This window comes from Fringilla coelebs (genome assembly GCF_963513975.1).
Source record: "Fringilla coelebs genome assembly, chromosome: 2".
Lineage (NCBI taxonomy): Eukaryota > Metazoa > Chordata > Aves > Passeriformes > Fringillidae > Fringilla > Fringilla coelebs.
Window position 1 is genome coordinate 50816035 of NC_140029.1, and position 12682 is coordinate 50828716.

Below are 12682 nucleotides of genomic sequence, written 5' to 3' on the forward strand. Positions count from 1 at the left end.
ATTTGCTGAGTGGAATTTGGGTTGATTTTAGTAATAGAGAGAAGAAAAGGAATGTTGCCCACATGATGTAACAGATCTGTGCAAGGCCAGTAAAAAGATGCAGTAGCTCTTCCAGCTCAGAGATGGTAGTCATGAGTTCCCCATTCTCAGAAGTTGTATGCCTGAGTGGTTTGTGCGGCTTTCAGGAACATTTTCCATCCAGGGTCCAGATAAAGCCACCAGAAATCTTCCAAATACTAGCAAATACAGAAACTACAACTGTGTAAATGTCTACCTCTGCAAACTATGACAAAACCTGGCCCTGTGATTCTCTAGAGAGATAGTTCCCAGCTGATGAATTAACAGCAAGTGTGGGGGAAAAAGAGAAAAATTAAGAGAAAAGAAGTGGCAGTCCAGGGGAAAGTACTGTGAGAAGCTGGGCCTGGTGAAGCCCAGAACATTGCTTCAGGTGAGACTATTGCTGTAAAAGGTGTGGACAACCACAGATGCAAGGAGAGGTAGTGGGTTTTCTTCATATTGCAGTAGTGTATTAGTACTCTGTTCGTGTACTGGGACCTCACTCTACTTTGTTTTTCAAACACAAAACAGCCATGAAGATGTGGCAAGGATCTCATAATCCAAATGAAGGAATGCATCATTGATATGCATGGCTGTAAAGCCAGGTGCAAGGTAACATACTGAACAGAAAAACTGACTTCTTGTGTCAAATAAATACATCAGGATTCCTTGTTAATGAAAATGCTTAGTAACACAATCTGTAGAGACCTTGAGTAGTACAGTTTAGATTTATAGGGTGTTTTTCTCTTGTTCTTTTATGAAAAGTTTCTTTCTATAGGAGAGTGTACTCTGGGAGAACAAAACAAACAAAACTATAAATCTCAGAATTTACTGATTAGAAAGTATCTTAAGAAGAGAAAGCCAAATCCCTGAAGTATGATCTTGTACTCAGTAACTTTTTTGTCCCCCAAATCAAAGAAATTATTTAGTCCCTTTTTTCCTAGACAGATCAAATAGGTATGATAGTTATATTATCTCAGTTATAAATGAATACTTGGCAATATATACTCTCACACAGGAGCTTGTAAAGAGCTGTGGGGCATAAAAAATCTTGTCTTCTGAGATGGCTTTCTGCTGGGGGTGGCATGCTGTGTTTACATAAATGTATATATATAAACACCAAAATGTACACTTTAGTGTGGTCAACCATTTAGTAGTTAACAAACTCTGCTTGATGACACCGAGTATGACAGATGACCACCCATAATTGCATTTCACATTGGTATCTAGGGTAATCAAATATTTAACTTAGTAGTAATAACCCTTCTGAACAGGAGGAAGGTAAAGGTCATTCACATGAGCTTCAGTCCCAATGGAAACAATGTCCTCATTTAATATCACTGACTTGGCAAGATGCTAGTGGCAATTTTGTCAGCTAAGGATACAGAACAGAGAATTTTTAATCACCAATACATTTGTTACTCTGACCAAGGAGAGGAGGTGCATGCACAGGCAAGAGTTGTCATTGTACAGTCACTGGGACTGACTACTGTGTTGTACAGTGTGAATAATCAGAATTAGAGGTAGCAGAAAAAAGTGAAATCTGGAGAGCTAGGTAGAACATTCAGAGAGTCCTGCACTAGAAAGTGGATGGTGCTCTTTGAACAAATAACCAGAACAAAGGTGAAAGACATGAATCTGTGTACATACTCATCTTATTTCCACAATGAACATTTTAGCTCATCTTCCGTCTGCAACAGAGTCGTTTTTATTTCCATTTTAAAATAATTTTCTGCTGAGATTACCAGTATTGACAAAGCTGGTTTGTAATATGTGTTGCCAGAAAAGTGTGAAGAAAAAGTATGAATCAGCAGCAGGAGAGGTAAAAAGCAGCACCCTGTGATCTCAGAGCTGAGTCGTAGGTGCTCAGTTACCCAATTTTCTGCTCTGTTTAGAAGGAAACAAAAAAGAAGGAACAGACTCGGCATTGATGCAGCCTCTGTCTGGAGGGAGAGTTAGTGTGGCTGCAGATCCTGTGAATGGTCCCTGCTGTTCTGCCAGCTCTCAAAGGAGGGGATGAAATAAGATGCTTTTTCTCTGCTAGACCAGGTTCAGCTCCCAGGCCTGAACTAGCATGCATCAAACATGTGTGGCATACAGGATTTCAGGAATTATTCCTGCTTTCAGGAAGATATATAATGCTTTGTCTTCAGATCCAAAGAACAGACCCTGCACTTGAGTCCATGCTCTTTAGTCCACTTGCAAGTTCATTGTGAAGATATGTTTCCCCACTGCTTGAGATTTCCTTTTTTCCATGAATTTTCACTCCTGTTGAGAAAAAAACATCAGGCTAAAAGAAAGTAAGCTAATTTTGGAGGTTTTTCTAAGAGAAGTGAAGGTTTATGTTAACTCATGGTCACTTAGTAATCTTCCATTATAATGTGTAGATACATGTGTTTATGAATATAAACACCTTGTAGGAACTACTTAGAAAAAACAAGCCTTCATTAGAAACTCTCTTCAGAATATGAGCATGCTCAGCACTGGAATTCATTGCCCAGAAAATGGTTGCTGAATTTTTAGTTTGTTTTTTTTTTTTTCTGTCTTCGAACATTTTCATCCTTAAACAGGGTAAGACTGTGGACAACTAGGGCTACCTCTGAAGAATCTGGCTCAGCAAAAAATGTGTAGTTCCCTCCACAGATGAATTTTTCTGTTAGTCTTACTCCATGATAATACACCATGTTAAAAAAAGGGGTGTTAACATGGGCTTCGACATCCAGAGCAGTCTTTGCACTCTGTTCAACCATCCTGAGGAGCTGGAAGGGTCAATATTGCAGCTGTGCATCCTCTGTAACATGCACATGTTAGAAAAATACTTATAAATATATGTAAACTGCTGTCATGTGTCACCTCAGAATCTCTGACAAAATCTAAGGACAAGTGTCTCATTTAATATGAATAAGTCTGTCCAAACCAAGGGGAAAGCAGAGCAGTGAAACAGAATTATGTTTAATATTACTGAAAATGTTAAGTCTGGGTGTAAAATATAATAGCCTTCCTGTCTGTGTCTAAAACCTTTGCAGGTAGAAAAAAACTCTGTATGTTCTGGCATGCTAGGAGAAACATGAAATTCATCCTTGTTTAGGAGCATCTCAGTAATTCAGTAGGGCTGGTGTGGGAGTTGCTGTTGCCCAGGTTTGGTTGCTGCTGGATGTAGTAGTGCAAGTTATAATACAGCCATGAATTTTCTCAAAACCAGGAAGAAACATCTTAGTAATGTAGGCAATGCCTAGGTGCCAGGTAGTTAGCATGTAATTCCTTTGCTTTTTTACACAGTAGCTCTCTAGGGTAAAATTTCATGGGTTAGTAAGGGTAAAATAGATGGAAACTTTTGGTGGGTTTTTTTCCTATGACATTTCAGAGTTCATCATAGATTTGATTCAGGGGTTTTCTCTGTCAGAAGTGCTTTACAGTCCTCCAGTCACCAGATCTGGGGGGTGTGCTGGAGCATGTCAAAGATGCTTTCTGGCCCAGGTTTCTTTCCTTAGAAAGCCAGAAGAGAGGAGCAGCATGAAAGAGGAGAATAGGGTGTGTATTTGGGTCTCAGCCCACTGTGGAGATGGAATGCACCTCAGAACATCAAATCCGAGGAGCTGGAAAGTGCTCCGGGTTCCTACAGCACAAATATAGGTCAGAAAGATCAAACAAATGTCTCATGCCTCAGCTTAATGTATCTGATTACAGAAGTGATGAATAGTTTTGGTAAGGTGTACCATGGTTTACATTAGTGTTTTTCTTAGTAGGTCCCAAAGTTCTTTCCTTTTGCCAGAAGTTTGTTCCATGTATAGCTGTGCTTCTACTTCCACCTCAGGCAGAGCAATGTTGTGGCACACTCAGGTTTTGCAAGGCAGCTCAGCAGTTCAAGTGCCTTTATTACCTTTATCTGGTCTCAACAGTAAATGCTGCAGATAAAGTTGAGGTCAAAGATGTGCAGGGTGTTTTGTTTGCTGACTGCCCAGGTCAGGAATATGACAGCATGGATGGGAATGGAGCTGGAGCAGAGGATCCTCCTTGCCAGGGTACTGCCTCTCGTAGCAGCCAGTGGTGGACATCCAGTTCAGGGCATAACAGGAGAAACTTCTGTGCTCCTACTCCCATCTACCCATCTGCTCCTTGTGCAGCTTCACTCCAGCTCCAGCTCAAGCACTTTCTGAACCAAGTGTATTCAAATCTTCTTTTATCTGTGTCTTGTTTATCCATGTAATTTTCCCATTTCATATATGGGCTGTTTGTTTATGCTGCCAAATTCCTTCTTTCTTTCTTGACAAAAAGTATAATTTCGAGTAAAACATCACCTTAAAGTACAGTGATTGAAGTAACTGCTGCTAATAAAAGAGTAGCACATATTTTCCTTTTATGATTGCCTTAAGTACTGCTTGATATGTTTTAATGTCTAACATTCCTAAGGCAGCTGTTTGCCTTTCATGAAACATTAAATAGGATCTAGAAATCAAAGAGGAGAAAAATACATGCGTATATATACATGTGCATCTGTTTATGAACAGGGGACAGAAGCAACTTTGTAATTTTTTTTTAAATAAATATTTGAGCGAAGACTTTTATCAGGAGATGGCACTGATATTTAAGCATTTTATAGCAAGAAACCTACTATGTTTTTGTGTAGTAGGATTTTGGCATCTGACTACTAGGAGTTCTATAAATTGTAATGAGAAATAAAATCCATGTCATATTTCCTCATGGTGTAGTGTGTAGTGTCACCGGTGTCCTGAGTGGGATGGTAACATTAAATGTCCTACCACAAAATAAAATTGCATTTTGTGAAAAGGTGCTACAAAATAAAGTAATTGAGAGTTGGAATCTGGGAAATGTGATTCAAAGCCGCTTTTCAAAAAGGCACGGAGTACCCACATGTGTGTTACCTTCTGAAACTTAGGGCCTTAATTATCAGAAGATACTTTGTATTAAGCGACATCACCTCCACAAATGGGTGGTGTGTGCTGCTGTGGGTGTGTTTGTTCAGAAAAGTGCCAGCGGAGCCCAGCAAAGCCCAGTGGTCACCCCTGCTTTTGATGGTTCTTGGTGGGCAGCTGCCCTGTGGACCACAGGAGGACTGACAGCTGCTGTGGAGGTGTGTGATCCTGCTGTTCAATGTGCCCAGGGGGTGCCATCCCACACTGAATCCAAAGGCTTGGGTTTAAAAACATGATGTCTATAGTTAGTAATTTAACAGCTCTAGTTTCTATAAATGTTAAGCAACCAAAACCCATGATGCTTTTTTCTGCAGCCCTGGTTCCCTTTGAACACTGAACAAATGCTACAGATCCAAGGATTTTCTACAACTGCTCATTACCATCTGAATGCAGGCATGTAGTTCTCTAGTTTTCTGCTTTTATTTAATTAGCCTGCATTTTAATTACTATAACTTAACAGGCTGACACAAAAGCTTTGCATATCTCATAAAGATTCACATTGCTAAATTTATACATTATTTGAGTATTGTATAGTGACATATTTTTCCCTTAGAAACATAAAACCTGTAATATCTGAATGTCCAAAATTGAACTGAGGGTGGGATATGACTGCTTCTGTCATGTATTGCCAAAGCACATCATCAGCTCATGGTTATTCATCATGGTCATATCTCCCAGTTTTTGTTTTCAGCTTATCTGTTTATGTGGTTGTTTTTCTGTGTGTTTTATACTCAGATATTACAAGAAGCAACTTTACCTGTGGAACAAAAGCTGGACTTTCCAGTTGTTCCTGATGTTGATTGCTTTTGTCCACATTCTCAATTTCTTCACCCATATTCTAAATTTACATGGAAGTTGTGTTAATCACAGCTGGCTCCCACTAAAAGGCATGGTCACACTCCCCTAACCCATGGCCACAGGTTCCCATCCTCTGCCATATGTCAGTGCGGGTATTTGGCACACTCTCCTACTTAGGGAGTCAAGCTACCAAAAGGTTCTCAGATTTTTTTTGGCGGAATTTTTGTCTTCTCGTTACTGTGGGTCCTGCACTGGCTTGCTGCAGAATCAAGCGAGTGCCGGTGCCAGCACAACAGAAAGCAGCTGGAGTGGGACTGTCCTGCTGTGCCATCTCAGCCAAATCCTGTACTCAGAGCCCAGGGGCTGAGAAGCACAAGAGACCCACAACTGGTGTTACATGGGCTGCCCTGCTGAGCCCCTCATCCAGGCTGAGCAGATGCTGCATGGGCGTGAGCCCCATCTGGTTTTTCTTCCCATAGTAGCCAGAGCGGAGGGGACATGGCTGATATGTCCTGGGTCCCACCCCAAAGGGAAGAGAGCATCTGCTTTTAGCAGCCACAGACTGTTATATGAGAGACCACGAGTCTCTCAATTAACTACAGGGGCAGCTAGAGAAGAGGGTAATGCAGCCTGATTGCTATAGAGGAGAGACTTAGGTAAGGTGGCAGGGATGTTGGGTACAGACTGGTTTGACCTGTTAACCCTGGATCAATGTGTTTTCCATGAGGACTTTGGAGGCGGGCAGGATGTGTTGCCAAAGAGTCTGAGCTCATAGTGGAGGGCCAAGGAGGAGTAAAAATGGTAATCACAAGGACGAAGATGCAACACTGGGACACTGTTTGGGTTTGTAGAGCAAAGAGCGAAGCGTGGCTTGGTGCGCGTCCCTCGCTCCTCGCTGGCCATGTCAGCCTCGGCCGCCTCACTGGGATGCCAGCAGCACCCAGGAGCTCGTGCTTGGGTGGCCAAAGGTAACCCTGAGTGTTTGCCACAGGGTGAGTGCACCTGAGCACACTGTGAGTGAGGAGCAGCCAGTGTGCAGGGACTTGTGTGTCACGAGACTGAGCACAGTTCAAGGCTTTAATAAACAAACCGCGTTCCCCAGGCAGCTCTGCTTGGTGTATGGCCCAGAAAACCCAGGATCAGTATAAAGGCACCCATTACATGTGCCTAAAATGTAAAAACACGACATGTTTTTAACAGTGTTACTGCCTGTGCCAAGGGCTATTCACTGTCCACACAGAAGAGAGGCAAAACATCTAGGAAGTCATGGGCAACATTCATAGAAAGGAAAAATAATCCTGCAACCAGGTTTGTTATGATCCACATCTCATGCAGTGCAGATCACGTTCAGCAGAACTTGATGGCCATCTAGTGGTGAAGCCCCTGTCGGTGTTAGGTTTTGCTGACTTCTTTGTATCAGAGAGCCAAGAACTTGGCCATGTGTGAGTTGCAAAGATGTATGTTTTCACTTCTAACTGGAAGTAATGCGGCTGAATTTTTATAAATCACCCTCCATGCTTGCATTGGTTTTATTCATTTCACCCCACCAGCCTTACTGACTGCAGGTGTTGCAGTGGCTCATGGAGGCAACCAGCAGTCTCCCAGTATTCCCATTAGGTGTAACAATTTCTATACTAACATAGAAATTACACTGGTTTTAGAAATAATGAGGTGCAGATAAATAAACATCAAGCTGACAGTTTTCTTCTTTGTTAATTTATCTTTCAAACTTCAAATTTCAGCAGTAATTTAATACATCCTGCTGAGCTGTTAAGTGTGCTACTGCAAAAGTCCGCCTTGAGCCTTAAAAGCTGCCTGAGATAGTAGCCATAGACAGAAGAATTGGCAGCTCCTCCTCAGGGTACCCTGGTAGCTCTTGGCTGACCACAGGTTTCTAAGTCTTCCCTCAGTGTAGTCGCTGGGGGGGGGGACACTTAAATTTGAAAGAGGCTGCTATTATATGGTTTGTTTGGGTTTTGGCTGGGGGAAGAGGGACATTGTGGTCTTTTTTTTGCTGTTTTTCCTTTATTTATTTTATAGAATTTTAAACAAAAAGGAAAAGTAGGTTAGCTGAAAAAATAAATGCCTGTGAATTCCCTGACACATTTCAAAGTCTTTGTCTACTTTGGTATGGTGCCATCAAACAGTAGTTTTGGGAACCCTGTCCTGACCAGAGACACCTGGCACAGCCCCTGTGGCCTTCAAAAGGCATCAAATGTGGTTTTGAGGACTTTTCTTCTGTCTGTGTGGTCAGTGAGGGTATTTTATAGAAATTGCTGGAGAAAGGAGAAGGTGTCCCTTTACTGTTCTCATGGCAAAGGGAAAGAACATCAGCAAATCATCTGGAAGTTACTGTGAGAGAGACTAACCTGAGGAAGCTCCAAAAAGCACTTTGTGCTTTTTTTAAAGTCTTTTTAGGGTCTTCTTAAATGTGGATATCCCCATTTAAAGTCACACAGCTTTTGGAAGGCTAAAACCACACTCGTGGTGTCAGGTAGATTCTGGCTCCTTTACCACTGTTGAAGATGTCTGCAGTGGAGGCCCCCCTATGCCACAGGAGTTCAAGCAGCAGAGGAAAACCACCTTGGACATATGCTCTCACTTGCCATGTGGGCCTCCTCTGCTGGTTAGTTTCTCATTTAAGCTGCAGGGCTGCAAGGGGAAGGCATGAGGTGACATTTGCTGGTTGTAGCTGACGAGAGCTTTTCTCCTTGCTGTGCTGAGCAAGGCATGACTGTGAAGCTCTCAGGGGATGGTGACAATATTCATCACCTTCTGTGGCTTACTCAGTTATTTCCCTTCCTGTGGGATAAGTAGGGTGCTACACTTTTTAGAAAGAGGGAGCAATCCAGTTAAAAAGCAGCAGCATTGATGGTGTGCCACCTTCATGGCACTGCTCTGTGCCATCCTCTTCTCTATAAATATCCAAGAAAGCACAGAGCAGTTCCCAGCAGTGAGATCACTTTCACATATGTGACAAATAGCTCTTTATGAAGTGCTTACTCTTCTCAAGGTTTGTTTTGTCTTGGGGCTGGAAATTGCAGCAGCATTTTAAGCTTGATCTCCTATTTAAATGAGCAGTACTATCCTGGATCTGAACACTCTGTTACAAAATAGGATTTTAAGACAGCTCATAAGTTGCTTGCAGAAAAAGGATGTACAAATGCCTACTTTTAAAGATCAGAATTTCCTAGTTTTGAGCACTGGATTTTGTATGTTCAGTATTGAGCTTTAATATTTGATTTACAACTTTGCATTTATTTCAGCTGGTGTGATGTTTAAAAAAAAACCCTACTGGAGTAGTGAAACCATTCTCAGTGAATTGTCTAACACAAGACTTTTATTTGTTCTGACATTCAAAACAATTGCTTAAATGCAATTCCTAAGCCATTTCTGTGAGAGCTAGACATATCTGTATTTCAGTCATATAGTTAAAGTGCTAATGTTTCGTACTCTCCTGGGGACAATTTTTGCCAGCTGATGTTGTTACTACAGCTCTCTGTCCACTTCTGTCTCCATTCCAAGAATTCTCTGCACATCTGTTTACATGCATCATATTATAGGCAAAATAATTAATCTGGAGAATCTCTCGCCTGCAGGTGAAATATGAATATGTGTTAAAAGAGAACTGTTTAGAAAGAAAGTACTTCCCCCCCCCCCCAATTAGGTTCTTCAAATTGGAATTGTACCATTAAAATATTTAAACAAAAATCATACTGCATAATTTGGACTACCACAAATTCAAGGCTGAGAGATTTGTGTGCAGAGAATTAGAACATCAGTGAAATCACATGCTAATGGTGTGAGATACTTTACACAAACTTTTAACCCCATATGAGTGCTCCTCAGCAAGTTCTGGAAAGCTCCAGGAGTTCAGTGTGTGCCATAACAGCTACAGCTGTGCAGGAGCTCCTCTGACAGAGCCTGCAGGTCGGTGTTAACAGAGGTGCTTCCCAGCAGATGCATCAACATCAGTGCTCCTTTCAAATGCCTGCCTTAGTACCCTAGATTCCCCAAAGGTTCATCCTTTTCCTTCAGATTGATCTTAAGAGTCTAAAAGAGCAGGCTAATGATTCTGTAGCCCATTTACCCTGAATGTCAATAAACCTGGGAAGCCCCAGAAACCTGATGAAGGGCAGAGTTGTTCCAGTACTTAACTAAACAGGCTGCTGTAGCTGTGGGTGATGGTGGTTGCTGTGCAGTATAATTGTAGTGAGGTTGATAGGATGATCAGTTAATAATGATTTATGGCTGGGTGGTATGATTACTGGCAGTCAATGAGGGTTTGAATCACGGCCTTCCAACTTGATAATAATTTATCTAACCAAGCCAAATGCATTGCGGTAGCAAGGCTTTTTTCAAGTAATAGGTCCAGCACACACTGTACTTAGAAACTAATGCAACATTACTTCAATGCTGTATTTTAATTGCTTAAAATTTGGGTAACTGATAGGCTGTAGGACATTGCTATAAATGGAGTATCTTTGATAAGCATTTATGTGTTTCTGTGGGGATTGTTCTCTGGCCTTGTTCTTAAACTTCATTTATCAGTGGTCTGAAAGAAAATAAATTTCATTGGCTTGCACATGATAGATTGAGAACTGCTAAATGAGAAAATGGAAAAATCGCTGCTGCGGGGTGATCTGGATCTGTTAGCAGCCTGTATTCAGGCAAACAACAGGTGTTTGGCCTAATGTGAGGATCCATAGTTCAGATCTGGGTACTGGAAACACTTTTTCACAAAAGGTTTCAGGCTTTTTATCTATTTAAACTTGTCAAAAAAAAAGTTATGGAGGCTATATATAAACTTGTTTAGAAAACAGCTCAGTGAGCTTGTGCCTGGACACATGTCAAATAGAAATAGAGCTCAGATAAAGTCAGGCTGCTTCATTATTGGAGCAGTATTTCAAGTATCATGGTGGGGTTTTTTTGGGCAATAAGCACTTCTAAATCAAAGCTTCAGTTATTTTATACTGCAGAATATGCTCTAGTTCAAGCACTAATTGTGTCAAAATGTTGAAAGGGAAATAGATAATTCACTTTTTATGTCACTTCCAGCACAGTCACTTCTCTTTGGGGCCTGGGCTATACACCATGCTCTTGCTTCACTTTTTGTGCTTTTGTTCTGTTTTTCAGTTCAATTTCACCGTTCAGTATTGAGAGCACAAGGCGTCAGAGGAGGTCTGAGTCTCCAGACTCCAGGAAGAGGCGCATCCATCGGTGTGACTTTGAGGGATGCAACAAAGTATACACAAAAAGCTCCCACCTGAAGGCTCACCGGAGAACGCACACAGGTAAGATGTGCTGGCACTGTGGTTAAGACAAGCAGGTGCCTTTCTGTGCAGTTTAGGGCATAATGAGCTTGTCATTCTACACTAAGCGCCAAAGGCCTGTACCTAAGTAACAGAGATGTCTGTGAGTGCATTGGCATTCTGGTGCAGATCAGGAGTGTTCTTTTGAGTGGAACTTCCCTGCCATCCTCTCTTGGCAGCACAAGACTGGTGGCAGCACCAACCAGACTCTTCTCCGATAAAACTCAACAGAAAAGTGGCCTCTGGAGACATACTTGCTGTGCTTCCGCAAACAAAGTGTGGTCATTGCTTGGGACCAACCAGAGCTAGTCCAGAGAAAACCCTCAAGAGCATATAGTGTGGTCATGAATCTTCAGCAACATTTTTTTCACTCTGCAGACCTGTTTCTTTTGAAACTACTTGCTTTTATGGATGTAGCCTCTGGATGCCAGGAGCTCCTGAAATCCTTCAGTTCAATAAAAGGGTAAACTCAAGTCCTCAGTATGTCTTTCTGGAGGCTTTCAGAGGCACCTATCCCATACTGGAGAGGGAAGTCATCACTGTATGAGAATCTGTCACACTAGATCCCTACAGCAGAGATGCAAGAGAGATGCTTTGAGGAGCTGGGCCCCATTCAGGGGTGACCATACTTAACACTCAGTCCATACCTGCTGTCCTTATTAACTTTATGGGCTGTTACTAATCTGTATGACAGGCATGTAAGGGTAGCTGAAGCAGTGATGTGTAATAGTTCTAATTTTATTGTGGATAAACTCAGGAGCAGCAATTTGAAGTTATCAAGAGCAAGTCTGAAAGGGGATTGATTGAATGGCTGGAAAGGCAGTGAAAAGAACACTCTGAGCCTCAGTGCTATTCCTTTCTCTGATGCTGATTTGCTTAAATTAAATTTATTGATCTCTCTGCTCTTAATGGACTTCAGCATTCCTGTAACTCCTTGCAGGAAAGATGATGTTTATCCAGTGTATAGGACAATGTTGTTCTTTGCTGAGAATCTGCTGGTGCTTTCTGTGATCTGATGTACTCTAAAGAGCATGACATATTATTTTAGAAAATTAAGTGAAGGCTTCTCCATTTCAATTGAGGCTGCATCTCCATCACTTTTTCCAGTATGTCTTTTGGCTGGTAGGACTTCTGTTGAGAGGAGGATGGAACAAGGCTCCATCCTAATATCCCCTACTAAAACAATTTCTGTAAGGTACGAGTCCCTTCCTTAAACAACAGAAATGTTCCAGTGATCTGGAAATTTCATTATGTTTCCTTCCAGGCCAATTTTCCTGGTTTCTTCATATCTTCCCATTAAGATGAGTTTTCTGCTCTGTCATTATTTGTCATGTCCTGTCTTAATTCTTTTTTCATCTTCCCTTTTCTTTCCCATCTTAAATGTGGTCTTTCATCCCTACCCTTCTAATATCTTCTGTATACCCTTATCCTGTCACCATTTTCTGTCATTCTTGTTTTACCTCTTTTATCCCAGTCTAACCCTACTCTGTCATTTTCCTATTCCCTGCTGGATTTACGTGTTGTTTCTTTTCTTGCCTGTATCACCCTTTGAGCATTACATAGCTGTAACAGATTCAAAGA

General features: G+C 41.6%; 1 protein-coding gene across 1 annotated transcript in view; it reads left to right on the plus strand.

The window, feature by feature from the left end:
- Positions 1-12682, plus strand: part of KLF12 (KLF transcription factor 12) — a 223429-nt gene that overhangs the window by 195515 nt on the left and 15232 nt on the right. The window contains exon 6 of the mRNA XM_084224208.1: positions 10926-11083. Within this exon, the coding sequence (XP_084080334.1) occupies positions 10926-11083 (158 nt within the window). The remainder of the gene's footprint in view (positions 1-10925; positions 11084-12682) is intronic.